The 23,213-nt window shown below is 35.8% G+C and overlaps 2 protein-coding genes across 2 annotated transcripts; both read left to right on the top strand.

Annotated features, from left to right (window-relative positions):
* Positions 1-8,403: 8,403 nt before the first annotated feature.
* Positions 8,404-17,202, top strand: LOC113226971. Its single transcript, XM_026459817.1, has 5 exons — positions 8,404-8,466; positions 11,901-12,303; positions 12,622-12,798; positions 12,942-15,221; positions 15,324-17,202. The coding sequence occupies exons 2-5, from the start codon at positions 11,988-11,990 to the stop codon at positions 17,120-17,122; spliced, it is 4,572 nt and encodes a 1,523-aa protein (XP_026315602.1). The 5' UTR covers positions 8,404-8,466; positions 11,901-11,987; the 3' UTR covers positions 17,123-17,202.
* On the top strand, positions 8,934-11,732 carry LOC113227075. The gene is made up of 2 exons (XM_026459949.1): positions 8,934-9,277; positions 10,495-11,732. Exons 1-2 carry the CDS (start codon positions 8,968-8,970, stop codon positions 11,730-11,732), a joined length of 1,548 nt encoding a protein of 515 aa, XP_026315734.1. The 5' UTR covers positions 8,934-8,967.
* Positions 17,203-23,213: the final 6,011 nt, after the last annotated feature.

Here is a 23,213-nt window from a genome sequence, read left to right as displayed (position 1 = left end):
TAAAATAAACAAGAAAATTTAAGAATGTAGGTATGTACTTATACTTTTGTCTGGGGAGTTTCCAAATTAGTAACGCGATTACCCAGATCGTTTTCTAATAACGCTAAAATCCGAATGTGTGCAGCGTTCTTTAATAACAAGATCAAATCGCGACTTAACGACCAAAAGTGAACTAGGTATGTCTAAAAGATAAACTTGCTAACACATGCATATCTGTGTCCGTATGGTAAATGCGTTATCAGATAAAAGGTTTTGGCAGTATTACACTAAAAGTAGTTAATAAACTCAACAGCGATTTGACAATTCATCAATAACGTAAAGAAATTCATGAGGTCTGCTAATTCGTTCCGTAATTCAGTTGGGAGAGCAGTTAGCCCCGGTATGGCAAACTGGATGAATCTAACCGGATCGGATTACTTTTTCTTTATGTTTGTTCGACCTTTATTACAATGATAACGCCAAACTAGTCGATCCTGGAAAAGTAAAACGAAGTAAGTTTTTTAAGGAAAAATCATAACTCTAATTTTATTTGTTATATTATGGAAAACTAGAAAGTTTCAACTTTTCCATATAACAAATAAAATAGAATTATGTTTTTTCCTCAAAAAAAAATTACTTTAAATCGCTCTATTGTAATATTTTCCAAATGCACGTTAGACTATTTACTGTTCCAGGGTCGTAGTGGAGTATTTTCACAAACAAATATGAAAATCGTAGGCAATAATAAAAACATGATCTTCATATAATATAAATATTGACAATTCAAGTTATTGTGGAGATCAAGATCATACACCGAATGTGTTAAACACTTAGTATAAAATTACAAAAAATTGGCTTTCAAATGATCTCAAAATCTAGTCGTGGTATAAGTACTATAAATAAATATTATGTAAATATGTACCTACGTACTTGTTCCGTGGTTTAATTCTGTCATTACATCGTGTAGATTTCCAAACACTTACTAACTTATCTTTTAAATAATGTATAAAGGTATAAAAATACGTGATAATAAACAATTAAGTAAAATATGTTACGTACAAAAATAATTATTATTGAAGTGTGTAAAAATTATAGCTATTGGTCTCAACTAAGCATATTGATCTTTTGTATTTGTGTAAAATATATTTGTAGTCCGTCGGCAACGATTGCCTTTAGAGTGTGTACTTGGTACGCGTTTATTTGATGTAAGGAAAATCCCGCAAATTCTGCAAAATCCCGCTATTAACACAAACAATTTAAAAATCTGCCAAATAAAATGTATAGATTTAGTTCCGTGCATTTTTAAATCGTTTCCAAGCGAAATACGTCGATGTAAACTGGCTGTTTTTTCGAAAAGAAAAAGCAAATATCAGCAATAAGTTTAAATTGTCATTTTTCAAAAAATAATTTAAAAGAAAGAGTTTGTTAATAAATGTAGATATTGTTACACTGCCTTTGAATTAAAAAAAATCATGTACAAATCGTTGAACGTGCGGCAAGAATCCTCATATATTTTACACCAAAAACGGATTACACTTTTATGCACAGTCGAGAATAACATGTAAATTATAAATAATATAAGTAGTGCTTACTTACAATATAAAATTGAAAAGAATTTTTTTTTTTTGTATATATTTACTTTAAGAAATAGTGTTTTTACTATGGTGTGTAATTTAAGTGTAGGTTATACGCTAGAGATATTTTTAATGCATACTTATGGTCTTTGGAGGAAATGTAGTGTAGAAATTTGCCCACATTCCCAAATAAATTTACATATTAAAAACCCGATCCTATTGTATAACAAATCGATCGAAACTGTGGAAGCAAAATAAACATTCATTTTATGATCCTTACACTGAGGGCGCAATTCCATTATTACGTTACGTTTTATTTATCTTTATACGACTGTCGCTTCTAGTATGTTCCCATATCGCGAGAGTCTGTCGTGAACGCAGTCCTGTCGTGACTGTGTCGTGGACTTTTTTATCGTTGAACTACTGTCACGTCTAGCATGCCCACTGGATCGTGACGACAACTTATCGGTTCACAGCAGCCGCTTTGTCATTTGCACGACAGAATCGTTTGATGTACAATTCTACGTTCTGTTGGAAGGGACAACGATAAATAAAACGTGACAACAATAGTACGCGATAATCTATCGTCACATTTTCATTGTGACGTTTTATTTATCGCCTGATGACTGTCGTTCTAGAACGAATGGAAAGATCTAGATCTTTCCATTGACTTGACAGTCTGTTGTCATAACTTCAAAAAAGACGTGAATGACATTTAATCGTGTAGTGCTATATGTGAACAACTCCATTTAAATATACAAGCCACTTTAAACTGCACGACTATCTGTCGTCATGTCAAAGTGGAAGCGCAGCCTAACTGGTAAAAGAGCTGACGATCTTTAAACAGCTGAATAGATGCTTATTAAATATAGCTTCTTAGCTTTAAGGTTAATTTCTTAATTAGCTAAAAAACCCGCTTTGTGGATCAATCCATCACAGAAATCAGAGACACAGACAAAACCTACAAACTTATAACTCCTCTCTTTGCTCCAGGAGTTAAAATATAGGGAGGTTTCCTGATACATTTATATGATAAACTTTTACACCTATCATGTTCAGAGATGGACAAACGTCCGGGTTTTAACCAGGTGCATGATTATCGGATTAAAACCCATTAACGCCTAAAATCGAAGGCAAAACCTATTTACAACTAAATATTTGTTGTAAATCGAAATTTGTTCAAATCGTTTATTACTAGACAGCAATCTCTCAACCAGAAGACCTAGACGAATCGATTTGCCTTTCTATTAAATGGATCCGCCTAAAAATCACATTGAAATAAACCGATAAAAAAATCCTTACATCGTAATGCACTTGAATCGATCATTATAAAAATCAGATCGTAATGTGCATCCTTAGTAGTGAGATTCCACAGGATTGCAAGGTGGGTATTGCGTGGAGTTGCATCTGGTTCGTTTAAAAAAGGTTTTAAGACAGAAATGGGTTAAAACTTTGGATAAAAATTCGGTTAAAATCGGGTTGATTGAGTTTTTACCCATTGCTCATCTCTGCATCTCGTCGTGCAGTGTACAGAATACAAAGATGCAAATTGTATTCTATGATAGCTACGAACTAAAATAATGTAAAATTTTCCGTAAAACCAATAAGTCATTCAAAGAATTCGTGATCGTTACTCAGTGTACATTACATGAAATATAATTAATTATCTGCCTTGTATTAAATGTATCTAATATCGAAGTTATTTATATAGGTATGGATTTGGGTTACAATTTTTTGTTTTGGAAATCGAGTAGGTAGATGTTTATTTATTATACGATACAATATTTCTAGTGGGCAAAGATACTGCGCCATACCGAATTAGTTGTTTTTTTTTTAAGAAACGGAAGCGTTTCGATAAATAAAATAGAAAAGTATCAATAACGTTGTACTAAAAAGTGTCTTAGATAACTGTATTATACCACTTTTTAGAATGTTAGTAGAGTTATTAATAACAATTTGAGACTATTTATGAAGTTACAGTGCTTGCCCATTTATTTCTTGGAAATATTGGAGAGAATAACAATTTTTTTAATTAATTGGAAGACAAATTTGACTTTGTAAATGCTGATAATTATTAAATTACACCTGGTTTGAGGAATATTCATTTATCTGCTGTAATAACTTGTGTCTACTTCTATCCCTGTTTGTAATAGCATACCCCTTAAATCCATAGAAGGTTTATACCAACTTTATGACCCAATACGAATTCGGCAGGTCACAGAATTTGCAAATACAATTTCTCTTCCAGTTAGGTAAAGCTAGGACACCTATCACTCTCCAACCTGTTCGTCAAAATAAAAAATGGATCTGAAAAGATGATTATTGTAATCACTTTGGTTTATCCTAGGATAATAGCCACAGTTACTTTATAAATGCCTCAGCTATTTAGTAATAATGTTTAGGAGCAATAACTACTCATCATATCGACTTTTGTAAAAAGGTGTAAATTCGTGTAAAGTAGACAAGAGGTTTGGAAATAAAAAATAATATTTCAAAACTTGTGTTTATTTGATTTAAGATTCTGGCGTCACTTTGCAGAAATCCCCATTAATAAAAACTGATGTAAATCACATTTAATTACACGAATTAACCTCACCAGATCATTATTGTATGTATTTTAAAAAATACGAAATGAACCATGGCGGTGGCGTAACAAAACCCTAATTACGTTTATCCGTGCACCGCAATACGTTAATGGAAACTGGCAAACCCATTAGGTTACTTATAACTAGGAAAGTAATTTACTCCATTTTTGTTGAGTTTACTTACCAGGCTTGTTTTTTTCCTAGCTTTTAGGGTTGCTTGTTAGCCTCATGATGTCATGTATAATAGGTACACATATTTAGTAGGAACGAGATGATTATGCACTCTTTATTATCATAAGATAGTGTTAAATTAAAATCTTAAGTTTCACGTGCTAATTATCATATCAAAAGATGTTGATGTATTTCATCAAATGAGTCATATTGTGACGTTCTTACTAAAATACGCAAAGTGGAGCATGGAAAACATTTTTATTCTTGATTTTTTAATAATACAATACTACTCTATCATAACATGCTTAAGTCCCACGTAGGTACAGCAAATATAATGTACCTAATTACAAAGATTAAAATAAATAACGATGAACAAAACGAACATGATTTAAATTGAAACCTGCAGAAAAGATGCAAGTAGATGTAGAAGAACATAGGTATGCAAACTCTACAGTACCTTTAAGAGCGATTACAGAACTTTTTTAGGTAACAATAAGAACCATAGATCTATGTGGGGTTAGTGTGGGCCTTAGAGGATGTTTCCACAGTCTAAGGCAAAATCTGCAATCCTTCAAGAAGTTTTTTGCGTAAACCGAACTCGTCCCCTTAGTCTAAGATCATCTTTAGAGGTCCTTAGTCTAAGTTCATCCCAGACAAGTAAAGTTATAGATAGTTTACGTATGAACTCTGGCTCATAAGACTGGATATTTAAAAAAATACAAAAATAACAGGCTAAAGAGTCGACATAGCTTCATTCTTCAATAAAAAAACATTTATTTGACTGTCCAAAACATAATATTGTGATACATAAATAACCACACTATCTAATATAATTTTATCAAGACACAAGATTTATTAGGTACCAGAATCAATACCGTGAGAGATACTTCGGATCTGTTTCGTGTTACGTTGATAATAAATAAATAATACATACCTTAATAATACGTGAGGCGCACTATAAGTTTCCGGAATGAATAAGAAAAAAATACTATAAATGGTCAGAAATGAATTTATTGTTTCTCAAAATATTCTCCGTTAGCGTTAATGCACTTTTTCATATTAATGTACTAATTTTGCAAACATTTATGCTACTCCTCCGTCACAATCTCTGAACCATATTTTTCATACTCTTCGACAGCCTCTTCAGGTGATGAAAATCGTTGACCGCGTAACTGGTTCTTAATTTTTGGAAATAAATAAAAGTCACAAGGTGCCAGGTCGGGACTGTACGCGGGATGGCTCACAAGGTCAACGTTGTTCACCTTCAAAAATTCATTTGTCTGAACGGCCGTGTGAGAACTGGCATTATCGTGGTGCAAGACGACACGGCGTTTACGGTTAATTTTACGGAGTTTGTCAATAACTTCCAGGAAACAAATGGTCGTGTACCAATCACTATTCACGGTACAACGATTCTCCAAAGCAACAGTAGCCACGTGTCCAGTTTCATTAAAAAAAGAAGCAATGAACCGCTTAGAGACACTTTGCACGCGCGCCACTGTGATTGGTTTCGGCTCACCTTGGAAAGACCCATACACCTGATTGCTGCATTGTTTTGGGATTGTAACTATAAATCCATGTTTCGTCACCTGTTACTATGTCCCACACCAAATTTGACGCCCCTTCGTTGAATCTGGTAAGCATGACATTGTATCAAGTGACGCGATCCGTTTTTTGAGCCTCAGTCAAATTGTGTGGGATCCACCGAGAGCACAGCTTTTTCACACCCAAATGTTTGTGTAGTACTAATTGCATTTGACACATGTCTATGCCTAAAGATGCCCGAATCTCATGGTATGTCACATGCCTGTCTGTTTTGATCATACGGCGCATAGCATCGATGTTTTTGATATTCACAGCAGCGGACGGGTGACCATCACGAAATTCATCACTGAGATTCACACGACGGCGTTTGAATTCTGCAAACCAGCTATAAATAGTCGCCTTGCATGGTGCTTCATCGCCAAAAGCAGTTTGATGCCGAGCGAAGCTCCGCTGAGCTATTAGGTTACATTTAAAGTCGTAGAAAATCATACTACATATACATACTACATATAGTTTTGTCTGGACTGGAGTCTCGACAAAACTGGATGGTTGGTCGTTTGGACTCAACACTTAAGACGATCACCGATTGGGGCGATGCCAATCTTGTCACAGCGCTACCAAAACACAGGCGTGTCTATTCTCCACAAAACGGAGTTCCTTTGACCTGACTACGACTTTTCGTGATATATATGTATACCGATAGCCGACTGTCTCTAGCTATTTAGGATGGACCTCTCCTCCAATTTGAACTTCGACAGATGTATAGAATCCATGGCCAAAAATGCATCCAGTACGATTGGCATCCTTTCCAAAGTGAGGCATTACTTCGCACCGGGACAGTTGCTTCAACTGTACCAAGCACAAGCTCGTTCGTATATGGAGTACTGCTACCACCTATGAGATGGCTCTCCTACATACCAACTGGTCACCATGGATTCAATCGACAAGCATGTCAAGAGGCTCACAGGTAACACGAAATTAGTAGATGCGAAGCTGCAGAGCCTTGAACACCGCCGTAAACTCGCCTGCTTATCGAAATTCTACAGGATATGCCACGGAAAGCATGCAATGGAAGTACACGATTTAATTCCGCCTTCCCCTTCACCGGAGGACTAGGCTTGGGTTCCACCCCTATGTTGTGGATATGCCAAAGATTCGCATGAAGCGTTACGCTTCCACATTTATATGGCAAACGGCTATGAAGTGGAATTCCCTGTCTCCAGACTTATTCCCTGAATGCTATTAGGTGTGCATGCCCATGCATCGTCGACCTTACATTTTGTATAAAGGTTGAGGTAAATTGTTAAGATTTTAGTGAATTGAACATACGTAGCATGTTTTGCGTATTCGTACTATAAAATTTTCACGCCGCGCCTTTGAAGTTACCGACACTCGGCGGATCCATACAGGCCGCCACAGGCGACCACGGGCGGGCTCGGGCGGCCCTCTTCCCACGGCGCGTTGGGCGTGGTGCTGTGTTGAAAAACAGATCGTGGCAAGCCTGTGGGTTTGTATTTCGTTTAATTTTTCTACAAGCATCTTATAAGCAGCTTCTTTTTTGTCTCGGCCGCGGTATTCTTTATTTTTTATATGCCAAAGACATGGATCAATTCGAAATATTTCTATAAATTCCTCAAGTATTTTTTTATAATATCAAGTGACAGGATGGACAAGTCGTGCGCCTTATGGTAAGCGACACGCCTGTTCATAACAGTTGTAATGCCACTCAGAACTTTAAATCGCAAAACTGGACATTGGGGCACTGCCACTGCGCCCGTCATTCTGTGACATAAGTTTACAAGTCTCATGCAGCTGTAATTTCACTAGCACCCTGATCCTTTAAAACCGCAACACAGTTATGCTGACATTACTGCTTGGCGGCATAATTAGGTAAGGTGGCAGTACTTCCCTGGACAAACACTTTTACAAGAAGGTCGACTGCTACTACAGTACTATTTGAATCGGATGTTGTCATTTTTTATTACTTACTGCAATACGATGCGAACGGCGACTACCATAGACTGTAACTAGAAATCAAATGACGCGAGCTGCGACCGTAGTACACGCACACGTGTACAGGTTCACCGTACGGTAGCACTCAAAAAAATTTATTTTCGATCTTGCGCCAGTCGCCTGCGCAGATACACAAAACTGCACAGGTCTGTTCCCACACACGTTCTGCCTGCGCAAGTACACCTACACAGGTAGACCTCTACGGTATACCATAGCGTGTATGGCCAGCATAACTCTGCGACCTCTTTTGTAACTCTTGTCTTGCAGTGAATGTATATGAGCCATTTATAATTTAAAAAAAGTATATGCTCTCAACGATATCTACTTTGTATATTTTCTTTTTTTGTAATATCGCGTCTGCAAAGAGTTCACTATCATTACATTCAATCTCACACACAAACTAGTATTCATCGAATAAGTTGTCAAATTAAAATGGTGATATGCAGTGTTAAAAAATGGACTGATAAAAGCGAAGTGATTTATTTTGCAGGGTTGAAAAGACAAAATTTTAGTTTGAATTAAATTTTAAATATGTTGAAAATAATCCGTTAAACTGATTTGTGTTTCATCAGGTAGATTCACGTAAATCTTTTTGAAAAGTAAGTATTACAAAAAATATTTGATTTCTCGTTTGTCGATTGCAGTACCGCCTTTGTAATATTGAAATCGTTTTAATAACTAGTTTACAAATTAATATGTGATTATGTATTTACATAATGACATTATGTTACAGACCGAGGATTTTATTTATCTTTTTTTTTTCGTATTACAGATTTGTGTTTTTGTAATTTTAATCTATGGAAAACGCATCCTTCAGGATTATATTTTGGCCAATTTTAAAAAACTTTTCCAACAAAAATTCTAAATGTACTATAGCGATAGTACCAGAAATATCTGGCTTCCAAAACGTCGACAAATTGGAATTGAAGACAGACAACGGTCTCGTAGAGTATAAGATTCCATTGACCTGTAAAATTTATATAAAAAAGGAAAATGATTCGGCTGAAGTTGATGTTGAAAAAACTTACCACTCTTGTGTGGACCTACTGCATGGATATTCTCTATCCAATACCAATTTACCATCGGGTGACCTTATACGAATGATTAGTGAGAATTGCATCCATGGTAAAGTAACTTCTTCTTCTTATCGTATCGATGGCACACACGATAATGTAGGTGACCATAATGGTGAAGGGATTTCCCAAATAACTTCAAACATCGAAAGATGCGACATTATACTGACTAACAAAGAAGTTTACAATTCTAAAAAAACCCATGAAAAAATATCCGAAGTGGTAAAAAAAAATGAAAGTATTCAAACGCTGAATATGGCAGAAATTAATGATGCGCATTTAACGGTAGATCGGTCTAACCAGATCGATATGCAACGTGAACTTGTCGTAAAGAAAGGTAAATAATAATTTACATCAATAATACAGATAAATATTACAGATTATACTGTAATATAATGAGTAGTAATCCTTTTAGGGTTCCGAACGTAAACGGTAAATCAAACTCTTAGGCCCGACCCCCACAGACGTGACGGCACGGCAGGTAATTTTTGGGTGGTGAATAGTAATATGATGTAATGACAATATAGTTGAAATTTCTTCTATTGTGGTCATAGCTGCAAAAACAAAGCAGCAGTAAACTTAAGGATACCGAGCCGACAGCCTCGACATGCTTCATGTCGATTTATCCCTTGCCATGCTATTCCGCCAATAGGCGCCAGGTCTTACGAAAAAACTTGGTGTCCGTCTGTATATCATCACTATTTATCCCATTAACTGCTATTGCTATCGACCTAAAATTAGTCGTAGTTTTTCAGCTTCATCCCTCGCATCTATTCTAGGAGAAAATGTAAAACGTATGATGAAATCTGAAAAGTGGAGCCATTATGGTATATTTGACTTATTGATAAAAATAAGCAAAAAATATAATCTCAAAGTCTGTTAAATTGAAATATTCAAATATATTACACATAGATTTCATAATTAATAGTTTTTAAAATTGGTACAAAGTACGTCATCCTGAATGGTCTTGATAGTTAATTGGTTATGATTATGCCTGTGACGTGTCTACGTAAAGACAGTCGCATATTTTTAGAAGATTTTTTAATTATAATTTACAAACAATATCAGTATCATTGTCATCCAAATGTACTCACGGGGAAAAAGTAACACCTATTCATTATAATCATAATAATCAGTGAAAGGTCACTATAAAACACCAAGCAAAATTTTCAAAATATACAATTTAAACGAAACTTAATATCTTTATAGTATAATAATTATGCTACTTAAACAAAGTGTATGGGATCTAGTTCCAAATATATTTCGGCATTTTGATCCTCATCAATTTTCTGAATTAAATGAGCCTGTATTAGCAACGAACTATCAGTCCAGAAAAAAAAAATTTTGAAATTATGTGTAGCATCTTTATCGTAAATGATAGGTGTACGAATTTCACACCAGTAGCGTGGTCTGCACAGTTATGGTTCACGTAAGTAGATGTTTGAGACAAATTAATGAGAATCCTCAGATATGTGATATAATAGTTACGAAAGTTATCGGTTCGGAACCCTCAGTGCACCAGTTGTACTCGTACTTGACTTGGATTATTTTTAGTTTCAGAAAATATTAATGTGAAAAATACCGCAACGTTCAACAAAACGAATGAGACATATGAAACAGAAGAAAATGATGCAAAACGAGATGCGACCAACAGAAAATCATCGAAACAACGGTTGAGTCTAACGCCAATGTTATCTATTGATACGTATGAAACTGGGTACTTGAACCAGGACGAGCAGGCAAAAGTACCAATTTATGAAAGTACTGTCAGTGAAAGTAACATATTTAAAGAATTAGTTCAGACCCTGTCTAGAGGCGGCAATCATTGTGATCCTCTCTTGAAAGTGGACAATAATAAATATTTCGAATGTATTGTACTCGATAAAGCTGGTAACGTACTCCAACCACTTTCAAATAATTCTTATCAATACAAAGGAAGGATAACAGAGAAAAATGATTCTGACAGTATTAATCCAGCAAAAGTATATGTCAATCAAAAATATCAGAAGCTGAAACATGCCGCACTAAATGACATTATCTATGAAACACAGAATTATGATGCTCTGCAAGCAATGGGCGTTAATGATTTTAATTTTATTTGGAATCCAAATCAATCTAGGTTCATTGAATTGCAAAACACAGTGGTTACTTTGCAAGGAAATGATTACGAAAATGACCAGAAAGACTCTCAAAAATCTTCATCCGTAAAAGTTATCGGTTCTCGTATCAAATCAAAAGACAAGGACAGCTTTGCTATTAATACCATGAAATCAATAAAATCATCAACAAATCACAAATTTAGGGGCAAAAATGTGCATAGATCGGAAAATTCGAAGCTAAACCGACATGTTAGCGATATGATTATAACGAACAGATCAAAAAATGATTCGAAATGTGATTATGCTGCTAATAGACTTTTTTCAAATAAATTGTCAAAGTGGGTATCACAAAACGCTCGTGTTACTCAGTTTGATAAATATTTACAAAAGGAAATCTATCCGCTGGTCACTGAACTTAATGACATTAGAAATAAATGTATATCGTATGGATTATTTACTAGGGATATGGTGCCGTATCTTGCTTATAATACATTTAAGAGCCTTCCAAGCGTTCAACGAGACAATATGATGATTGGCAACCAAACCTTTCCGAAATTCGAAAAAGGAATTATTAAAAATCAAATGACCAAATATTCGTATGAAACTAGTTTGGACCCACAGAACAAGAAGACAGAATTTCAAATACGTAAACAGCCGAATCGGATGGTGTATTCAATTTTGTTCGACGATTAGATTTAATTTATTACTAAGCAGTTGTTTTTTGTACTTTATCGTATTGTGTTAACACGTGTTTGGATTAAATTTTTAAATACCAAATTTCGTTTTTAAATATTTCCGTTACACATTTTACACACTACACCCATTAACCCTTTTAACCTATTTTCATCACTCTCGTCATAGATTTAAATAGTCTTGCCAGTAACCAGTCCTTGTAAAATTAACATAGTCGATTAAGAAGAGAAAACCTTTCTAAAGTATTGCAACACCATGGATGACATCGCCGCAAGACAGTTGGCCCAAACCCTCACTTTCAAAGTAGAGGCAGTGCCTCAAGAAGGTGTATCGCCAACGAGAAGTTGTGGAAATATGACGCCTCTAAACGTAAAAATTAGAGTCCGTAAGAAAGACGATGGAAAAAGCTCTGTACCGAAAGGAATCATATTTGTACCGAAATCGGGGCAAGCGGAAAACCTTTCGGAGAGACTTCGTCAGGCTAGCAGCGATCATACAATACTTTCGTTTAATATGCTTATGGAAACTGAACACGAGAGAAAACGAAAAAGTCGGAAAAATACATTCTTTGGTAAGTAAAAATAATATACAGATAAATAATATAGTTTTACTACATGCTACGAAATGAAACTATTTTTTCCGGGTCTAAATTGCGTATATTTGTTTTCGAAAAAAGAACGACATTCCGAGATCATTACAGATTCGTCGCTGCCTCAATCGTGTTTCAAAAATGTTCGTGATTTAGATCCGGAATACATTTTCAAATGTGTATCAATTGCCAAAACCTATAAATTTTACAAATTATACCTCCTAGCTAAGTAAAATGGAGGCCATTTATCACAAACTAGTTTTGTTGAATATATACATATATACAATTTTCTAATTGTAGGAAACTGTTTGGGTGCACAGACGGACGATGACGATGGACCCTATTTACCGACTACAGATAGTAAATCAGAAAGTAGATTTGGAATGATTAAATTAAAAAATACCATACCAGATGAAATTGGCACATCACAAGCTTTAATGAGGAAAAATACGAATTTCTTTGGTGTATGCAAACCAGGTAAGAAAAGTAATAATCAATATTAATCCAACTTTTAAAAAGTGTTATTAAAAATTACATTAATGACATTGAGTAGTAAAGAATCAGCTAATACTTGAAATTCTCTTAGAAATATAGAATTTCTCTTTGATTTAATTTCTCAGGAGGATGCTTGGATCCACCTTTTGGAGAAGATAGATATGCTTATCAACCAGCACCATTGAAACAAAATACACGTAGTGAAAGTATTACAAAAGGAGTAGTTATCATACCGCCTATCCGCATTGAACCTATTGAAGCTGTAAAAATAGACACAGATGAACGTTTACGAGACAGAGTTGTCAAGGTAGGTCCAAAAGAAATCACAGAAAAGGAGGCGGACGATGAACCAGAGATATATAAAAATGAAAAAGGTAAAGAGTTTTCTAAAATCCAAAAAAAATCAAGTGACCAAAATAAAAAGAAAATCAGCTCAGATGATCGAAATAATATGAAAATTGAAAAACTTCGAAATTCTGCCTCCAGTAATAGATCAGAGTCTAATGAGTTTAGTACTTTATTCTTTAGTCCTCCGAAAAAAGCTTCTTCAAAAGACAGCGGTAGCAGTCGAAAAAATAGCAAACTGGAGCAAAGAAGAAATACACCTGAAGTACTTAAAACCCCAATACCGCTATCCAGAAAAGACGACAAACAAAAATTGGGGCCAAAAATAGACGAGAAAACCTTATCTGGCAAACAAATTTCTTCAGCTCCAGTGATAATATTATCAGATACTGAAACGAGCGATGCTGCAGACCAAAATAGATCTCCAGAAATATTTCCAAATCGATCACAGGATCAACGTAAAATATTTATAATACCACTTGGCGAAGAGCCAGCAGACATATCAAAAAGAGCAGTATCAACATTATCTTTTCCAATAGATGATAGGAATAAATCAAAAGAGTATGACAGCACACACATTTCTAATCAACAAGAGCTTACACCAAAGAAGCATTTCCCAAAAGACACAGCGGACATTACTAAACAACAAATAAATAAGCCGCATGCTCCATTATCTGACATTTTAAGTCCTGATGTTACTGAATCACAGCAAGATAATATAATTGAATCCGAAAAAGGCAGTTTAGTTATGAGTCCCATAACAGAAATGATAATTCCTCCAGTAGGTAAAATAATTAAGCATTCCCAAACCGACGACTTGGTAAAAGACAAATCTGAATGCTTTAATGAAACCCGCAAACAGTCATCGTCCCAATTAACGACGAATGATACCTCAGAACCATCTAAGATAATAAAAGAAAGTACACTAAAAGAACCCGTAAAGATTGAAAAACTACGCGGTCTCAAAACAGTAAAGGCTAAATTATCTGATGGTAACAATAAAGCGATGTCACCGGAAAATGAAATGGAAGCACAACAAACTGATGGACCTCGAATGTCAACGAGAATATCAAACCCTACTGAGTTATTGGATATCATTCGGATCTCAAAAGAGAACAGTGATAAAAAACAAGAACAAAAGACATCACAAAGGCCTATCATGATTCCAGATCACTATTCAGTTGATGGTGAGATACCTGTAACAAAAAAAGTAGATGTTAACCAGTACCAATTAAATGAAGACAAAAAATTCTCCGATCAAATGAAAATGGTTGGTAATACTGAGGAAGGCGACCTCCTTAAAGATAAATTTCGACCCAGCATATCCCCAGACCGTACAGAAATCAGTGTCAAAACAAAGAACGGAAACACTCAACTACAGCCAGACCAACCTAAAAAAGAATTACTTGTTGTACCACAAAACAGAGATTCTAGTGCGAGTTATAAAAAAGTTTCAGACAGCGAAATTAAGATGCAGCCTCATCAATCACTTAACGGGGAATTTAAAAAGTCCCCTCAGCTTCAGGAACGGTGTAAAAAATCTGATCAGCATATGATTTCTGAAGATATACAAAAATTTAAGTCTTTGTCAGTAATACAGTCAGAACCACATCAACCTATCATTGCCCAAGATTCTCTTAACGCCGACTACCCAGAAGTGGATAATAACCAAAAGCATTATCCGAGTAAAATACAAGATATCAAAATTACGCAAGCGTACGACACACATAAGCAGCAATTTTTTGAACCCAAAACTCACGGACTATTAGATCATAGTCAAGTATCAACAAAGGGAGCAAATGGTGATGATCCCCATTATATAAATCTAGTATTCCAGAAATATACATACGACAACAAAACGGGAATAAAAACTCTGGATGCTGATGCAAACTTTGAACCAGATGAAAATATCGTAACATATAAGAGTAATTCACATACACAGGACAAAAAAATTATGATTCCAATTGATAGGCAAAATGTGATGGCTATAAAAATTAAAAAATCTTCTAGTACAGGAGACAATGACGAGGAAGAATTACTAGTACCACGTTCTACCATCCGTAGGTATCTCTTTTAACAAGTCCGTAGTAGTGAAAACTTCAAATTAAATAGTAATAGTAAAACTATTAATCTTATTTATTTATTGTGTGACAATATTTCAGATAAAGTTTCGGATAGTTCTAAAGGTGAGTATGAAACGCGAACACTTAAACGAGGAATATTTAATGAACCACAGAAAGATTATACTGACGAAAACGAGACTGGTTTTGATTTGCCTCCGATTAAACGAAAATCTCTAATTGAGGGAAGACATGATAGCAAGAGCGAAACTGGAGCTAAAATATATTTACCAAGGCGAAGTTCCATACCTGAAAACAGAAAAGCTTCGTCAAGCACCAGAAATTCCGCTGAGTCCAAAATGCCTTCGACTACCTTTAAAGATAACAAGCCTCAAATGTTTGATGGAACTGATTTTGAAACCGGCACAAAACCGTTTAAACGTGACTCGAAGCACAGTGATAGGAAAGGTACTTTAAATAAGCGTGGTTCTTTTGTCCCAGATCGAGTCGATTTATTAAATGATAGAAGTGGTACTGGCTCTAAAGTGACTTCGCCTAGGCAAAGTATATTTAATGAACAAAGACATGTTTCGACCGATGGTACACATGGCGTTGAACCCATAACCTCATCTAAGTGGGGGATAGTCGGTGAGGAAAGTAAATATTCGCGAGACGACAGAAAATCTACTGAAGCTGCAATGTCTTCTTATGAGCGAAATTCTGTAAAAGGCGTTTCAATTCTAGATATGAGTACTAAACGTAGCACATTATTAAGCGATACTGGATCTCGAGGATATTTACAGAAACAAATATTACGTGATAGTAGAACTGATTCGAAGGGCGAGTTTATTTCATTTATACCTAGAGATATTGATAAGAACGATGAACTCCACATGATTTCGCGTCAACCAAGTACAATTAGTGGAAGAGATCCACTAGGCAAAAGTGAAATTGACACCAATGATGATCCAAGTTACTTTTTCGATAATTCTAGATATGGTGGAAATGTTAAATATATAAGTAGGACTGACACTGAAACAGATATACCCATACTTTTTGATGGTACAGTTCCTGCAAAGAGAATTAGTTCATTTGTGAGCAGACCCGATAGTAAACCTTCAAATTCTTCATTTAGACAAATCTCACTAGATGGAAACGCAAGGAAACCACTTGACGACAAAACCGAAGTTAACAAGAGATCATTTTCATACTATGGTGAAAATAGGTCTGGTTCGACGTACGGTAGAAATGAATCTGGGACTAGAATGCGTTCTTCTAAGGGGGAAACATATAATGAGGCTAAGAGTGATTACACTAGTGGTATAGTTGACGATAGAAACATTGGAGTAATAAAGTATGACTCTTTCATTGATACTCGTAAAGTGGATTCATTTATTGAAGAGAAAAGTGGTAGAAGCAGTGGTGCATTGTATCCATTTGAAGATGATGAAGCAAGTTACAGTAAAGCTAATAAGAAAATAAATAGTACAGCACACTCTCGTTCCCTACCCGTGGATCATGATAATGCATATATAAATAAAAGAAAACCACACGAGAAAGATGATAAGAAACTGAAAGGCAAAACTTATTCCCGTCCCGTAGATGCCAATACCGAGTTCCAATTTACTAAAAATGGCACAAGAGGCAAAGTACAGTATTCCACCGAAGATGATTCAAGGATTGCTGTCATTGGCAGAGAGATAAACCGAACACTTTCATTTATATATGAACACGAATTGATTCCACTACAACATGTTATAAAGGGTTTGAAAGAGGACATAGATGTTTTGGCGGAGCAACAGGTACTGCTTAGAGAAAAGCTACACGGGCCTAGGAGAGTGAGACCAGTGAAGAAGTGCGGCTGCTTCAACAGATACGACTTTGGTTCCATATTAGAGTGAATCGAAACGTTTATCCTGATTTGCATGATCACAGATAATAAAAATAAATATATTGCACATACATGATAAATAGAAACCTACACATTTTTTTGTTGTTTTAATGATAATCTGTACAAATATAATGAATGGCAAGCTTCAAAACTGGGTCCATGACTTCATAGTCATTAGCAATAGTCCGTTCTGAATATTGTACACTCTTTTAATTTTTTGTTTTTGAAACAATAATACGACATCTTTGAAACTGTAACGATAGTCAAATTGTATCGCATTATATATAATAATATTACTGTATCAAAGATTTCGTATTATCCTTTCAAAGACAAAAAATAAAAAATAACTTTTTATAAAATAAAGACCGACCGCAAAAGTTTATGGAGTTACATCCATTTGCAAAGTTTTATTGAAATCGGTTAACGGAAAGTGAAATCCAATAAAACGGATTGATCCCCTAATTTGCCACCATAAGGGCGTTCCCGTTACGTTGTGACGACAGATAATCGTGCAGTTTAAAGTGTCGTGACTTGTATATTTAAATGACGTTGTTTATATATAGTACTACACGATTAACTGTTGTTCACGACTTTTTCGACAACAGACTGTGTAGTGACAACGGGAAAAGCTAGAACGACAGTCTTACTTGGTACTTGGTGCAACGGGCTGGTATCCGCAACTCGATGACAAAGCGCCTATTTTGCGTGTGGTGGTGCAGGGTCCTACTCGTGCCACCCAAGCCTCCTTGGTTTGCTGAAGACTTCGGGGAGCGACTTTAACACTCCAAGGTAGTTTGCCCCGTAGTTGGCAACGCCGGAGTACTGAAGTAGGATGTGCGCAGCCGTTTCCACCCCCTCCATGCACGCTCTGCATAGAGGGCTGTCTGTGATACCTAAATTGAAAAGGTGTTTATTGTATGGACCATGACCCGTTAGGGCGGGAGTTAGAGTGCGAAGCTCTTGCATAAATGAAAATGGTTTATGCAAAATTCGACATATCAACAAAATTATTACTGTATGTGTCAAGGGTGGTTGACACATTTTTGCTAAATACGGAAAAGTACATATAAAGCGTCCTTGCAAACACTGAGAAATCACATTTTCATAGTGATCATGTATTAAACCAAGTAACATTAGTTTTATTTTTGTCAGTCAATGTGTTGTTGTTTTCAATAATCAATAGCCCTTTTTCTTTGACCAGTAATAATCTGGGGTGCACGAAAGGAGCATCCCCGCACGACGTAAAATGTTACGTCGTGCGCGGATGCTCCTTACTTTTACGAGATTTGATCGAGAAATGTGCATCGAGGGTTTACGTCTTCCCACGTTTACATCTACTAACATCCATCCTTTTTACTTGACCACATAATGTTTCACTAAACGACGCTTTCTTATTACTTTTTCCTAGTGGCGAGGCTGCAGTTCTTTAAACGCGTAATTTGAAGACGCACTAACAGAGAACATACTACTTAAAGCTCTTATACCAACACCATTTATCCTAATTTCATGCTTCTTCTGTCACACCCACACTTTCTTGACACAAAACTTTCTTGCTACCAATCATGTCCCCATTTTTCTACTTTTATCCCTTTCAATTACCATCACCTTCGTCTTAGGTACTCACATTCGCCTTCATTTCTTTTCTTTCAGATTGAATTTAAACCAATTAAGCTTTAGTTTTTTGCAACAAATATCTCGAAAGGTGCGCCATTAGCCAAATTTTTACTTTAACAGTAAAACGATTATTCTCATCGCCCAATCCTCAGTTTCAGAATCTACATCATTTTCCAGTCTGTCCATATCATCAACAAAATTTAAAGTATTTACATTTTACAAACAAGTTGTATGTGTTAAGCGTACTTAAACTAAATCGTTTCAAACCAGGTTGAAAGATATGTGTTGTAATTCTCATTTATGGTTTAACCAAACATAACATTACAATTAACAAACATTTAATAAACATTTTTGCGAAATTCGCCTTTGAGACGACCCAGATTTTATGAAAATAATTTTTTGATTTAACAATTACTACGATTTTTTTGAAATATGTTACTGAAAAGAATATTAAACTTTAAATTACAAGACTGCATTCACTACTCATTTTACAATTTTCGGTAGGTTTAACACATTTATGCAGATCACGGCCATAAAACGTGACGACAAAATGGGAACACACCCTAATAGGTTATATTTACTTAAAATGTCAAAGGGATCACTACTGAAGTTCTCACAAAAAAGAATCATCGAAATCGGTTTAAATGTTGGAGTATTCGCGTACCTAAGATACAAAACAATACAATGGAATTGACAGCCTCCTCCTTTTTTTAAGCCGGTTAAAAAGAGTGTACAATAGCCAGAAACTAAAAAAGGACGAAGGGATTTCGTGAACTGGGCCATTCATATACATCCTAATTTTATTACCGGTACACTCTTTATTAATGTGATATTTTTCTGCATCATAAACTTTAAAAAAAAAATTAAGTATATACATACGGTGTAGGTACTGTAGTCTAGGCTCTACTCTATGAGTAGAATTACTGGCTGAGTGAATATAGTTTTATATTTAGAATGTGTTTGAAATAGGAGTTTAGAAAGAATAGAACGTCTTGATAGTTCGAGATGTAATCTCAGTAAGAAGATATTTAAAAAAAGTACAATAAACCAAGTTTTGAAGATTATCCCAGTTTATATTTATAAAAGTACCAAGTACATTTGAAGAATTTAAAATGCATTAAAGGAGGTTTTGATTCGGTTGCAAAATGCGCATTTGACTTTAAAACCATCTATGGGTCGTATTCTAGAACTCAACTCAATGCTCAAGTCAGGATTGCACTGGAAACACAAGCACTGGAAATACGACTCTAGTGGCAGGGACTTGTGTATGATTTCGAGTGCTTTAAACCATACTCAAGTCAGGATTACACTGGAAACACAAGCACTGGAAATACGAGCCTAATGGCAGGGACTTGAGTATGATTTCGAGTGCTTTGAATCATACTCAAATCCTGACTTGAGCATTGAGTAGAGTTCTGGAAAACGACCCTTAGTGTCGTTTCGGTTTTCAGAAGGTGACTGTTCTGGGACATGAAGTGTCGGCCGATGGAATTGGACCGGATAGTAAGAAAGTTGCGGCTTTGAAGGAGATAAATCCTCCATGCAGTCTGAAAGAAGTGAGAGCGGTTTTGGGATTGTTCTCTTATTATCGAAAGTTTATTGATAATTTTGCTAGATTGGCGCTTCCCATCACGAATTTGACGAAAAAGGACAAGGTGTTTGTTTGTACGAATGAAGCGCAGGAGGCATTTGAAGTGTTAAAAGATCGAATTTGTAAAGCGCCTGTTTTAGGACATTACTCGTCAAATAGTGAACAGGTGACGCGGTTGTATGTGGACAGCAGTGGATATGCAATTGGATGTTGTTTAGTGCAGGGAATAAGAGAGATGAAACCTAAGAGATGAAAGCTTATGCTATGCCTCGAGAAAGTTAAGTGAAGCAGAAAAGACATATTCTGTTACGGAGAAGGCATGTTTAGCACTTATATGGGCGTTGAATTATTTTAAAAGTGATTTATGGGGACTTCGTTTTCAGGTAGTTACAGATCATCGGGCACTTGTATGGTTAAAAAGCAAGAGAGATATGAGTTGAAGATTAGCCAGATGGGCGTTATCAATTCAAGGTTGGGATTTCGACATTGTTTAATGTAAGGGTAAAGATAACGTTGTTGCAGATTTCTTGAGTAGGAATCCGTTGCTGGAGGATATAGAGTCGAAAGTGGAGCGTGTACCGGAGCAGAGGGATGAGTTAAAGTTATATGTTTTGCGTGCGGATGATGTCCAGAGTAAAAAGTAAGCGGATGAATTTTGTAGAAATATTATTAATTGCATTTGTTCGGGTGTTGGTGATATTTATCGAGGCTTCTTTTTACAGAACGGAATCCTTTATAATAAGTGTCGTTTGAATCAAAATATAGTTGATTTAGTGGTCGTTCCGTCTGAATTATTTTCGGAATGTATGAAGGAACTGAATGACAGTGCCTGGACGGGCGGATATTTTGGTTTGTTTAAAACTTTTTCAAGATTTAGACAGAGGTACTTTATGGTAAATGCTGAAAAAAAGATTGAATTGTATGTCAAGAGTTGTCAGTTGTGTCAGGAGCGTAACATAAATGAATGAATGAATGAATGAATGAAGTTTATTAAATAAAACGATTGCACCATTAATTTCTATTCCCGTGAATGGTATTTTCGAGCGTGTGGACGGAATTGATATTTTAGGACCGTTTAATCGTTCGGATAAAGGTAATAAATATATAATTGTGAGTATAGAATATTTGTCGAAGTATGTGGTGTGCAGGGCCGTAACCAGGGTGACAGCAATATGAAGTCAATGGCAATATGTGATTTTTTGGTGTCCGAGGTATTTTGTAGATACGGCGGAGTAAAAGAAGTTTTAAGCGATAGAGGATCGGTGTTTAGTTCTCATGTGGTAGAGGAGACAGCGCGAGATTTTGGTGCCATTATGGTGCATACTACGGCATTCAATGCGAAGTGCAATGGTTTGTGTGAGAGATTTAATAGGACGCTGTTAGGAATGTTGCTGAAAGGAATTGGTGTAGCATGTTACCATTGGTGTGTTTTGCTTAAAATTTTAGTAAACATAGCAGTACCGGGGTGTCACCATGTATGGTTTTGTTCGGTAGAGAATCCTTATGTGCGTCAGATATAGAATTGGGGATAAATTATGTCAAAGTTGCGGAGAACTTGCAAGATAAGTTTGCAAAACAAGCAGCGTTGATCGATGTTGTTAAGGAACGAATAGTGAGGACGCAGATAAAACAGAAGCGGAATTATGATAAGAAAGCAAAAGTAGTTGTATATCAGCCAGGGGACTTGGTAATGTTATATTGTCCTAGGAGAATTTCCAATAGAAGTGTGAAATCAGCTAGATTATTTAAAGGGCCATGTAGGGTACTAGATCGATTGAGTAGAGGTAATTATATTGTGAGAAAAGTAGGTGTGAATAGGAATAGATCGGGTAGACAGGATCTAGTCCATGTGAATAGAATGAAAAGATTGTATAGGAGGTAATTTAATGTTTTTTTTAGTTTCTACTAGGTTAATTAATATTTTATGTTTGTTTTTCATATGGAACCATGGTGCCACTGTGATGAATATTTTGAGGGAAGTTGTTATTTTCCGGCAAATGCAGACTTGGAAGGACGGGAGGAGAAGATAGACTACCGACTTGGATTGGATAGATATATAGATATAACTTACTTTTCTTTCTTATTTTTTTTAATTTGATAGATATATTGTCCTGTGTGAGTGCATAGTTCGTGGTCACCCTCCCAGATGAACAAGAACTGTCTGCATTCGGGGAAAATATATTTATTTAATTATTAGGAGTCCTTCATATGGAATACCCCCATCCCGTATGTATGTTAGGATATGTTGTTAGGGTTATATGTGTGTTTGTTCTGGTTTGTTTAAAGAAAGTGAAAAAAGGTGATGGAACGTGGATAGCTGCAGGATGAGGACGAAGGCAGCTATTGATCTTACCCAGTGATCGTCCGATGGATGCTCAAGCCTGTGTCGTCGTTGTGGCAGCATGCACGTTGAAGATAGTTTAGTGATGCATTAAGGAAGTTTTGGTAGTGATGTTTAGAAATTTGTTAGGATCATTCAGCCAAGCTATGGTAGTTGAAATAAAGAGTTATATTTTGGCAGGTTACCTAAATAGCTAGGATAGCTAACGAGTAATTATATTTTGAATTGTTTGATTAGGATGTGGTCATGGTCTGTCCTTTTAGATAGGTTTTTGGCAGACTAAAGCCATAGCCTCCTCAGTGGTTTACGTGTTGGTAAGATAGTAGCTTCCGAGCAGTGTGTGGCTAGCCTATAGTAATGGCTGATCACTTATATAAGTTGCCTATCATTGGTAGAGCACCAGCTAGGGATGTTCACCCCTTCAGTTGTGAGGAAGAGAGATGTAGTCTAGGCTCTACTCTATGAGTAGAATTACTGGCTGAGTGAATATAGTTTTATATTTAGAATATGTTTGAATAGAACGTCTCGATAGTTCGAGATGTAGCCTCAGTAAGA

This window comes from Hyposmocoma kahamanoa, unplaced genomic scaffold (genome assembly GCF_003589595.1).
Source record: "Hyposmocoma kahamanoa isolate Upper Pololo Valley unplaced genomic scaffold, ASM358959v1 202, whole genome shotgun sequence".
Classification (NCBI taxonomy): Eukaryota; Metazoa; Arthropoda; class Insecta; order Lepidoptera; family Cosmopterigidae; genus Hyposmocoma; species Hyposmocoma kahamanoa.
The sequence above is the reverse complement of the archived record's forward strand: the minus strand, read 5'-3'. Positions and strand labels throughout refer to the sequence as shown.

Bases quoted from the DNA above. Each gene is read 5' to 3' on its own strand.
- LOC113227075 (XM_026459949.1), top strand. From the start codon at position 8,968: ATGATTAGTGAGAATTGCATCCATGGTAAAGTAACTTCTTCTTCTTAT. The intron at 9,278-10,494 runs GTAAATAATAAT...GATTATTTTTAG, and splicing joins TGAACTTGTCGTAAAGAAAG to TTTCAGAAAATATTAATGTG.
- LOC113226971 (XM_026459817.1), top strand. From the start codon at position 11,988: ATGGATGACATCGCCGCAAGACAGTTGGCCCAAACCCTCACTTTCAAA. The intron at 12,799-12,941 runs GTAAGAAAAGTA...TTAATTTCTCAG, and splicing joins CTTTGGTGTATGCAAACCAG to GAGGATGCTTGGATCCACCT. The intron at 15,222-15,323 runs GTAGGTATCTCT...ACAATATTTCAG, and splicing joins AGTACCACGTTCTACCATCC to ATAAAGTTTCGGATAGTTCT.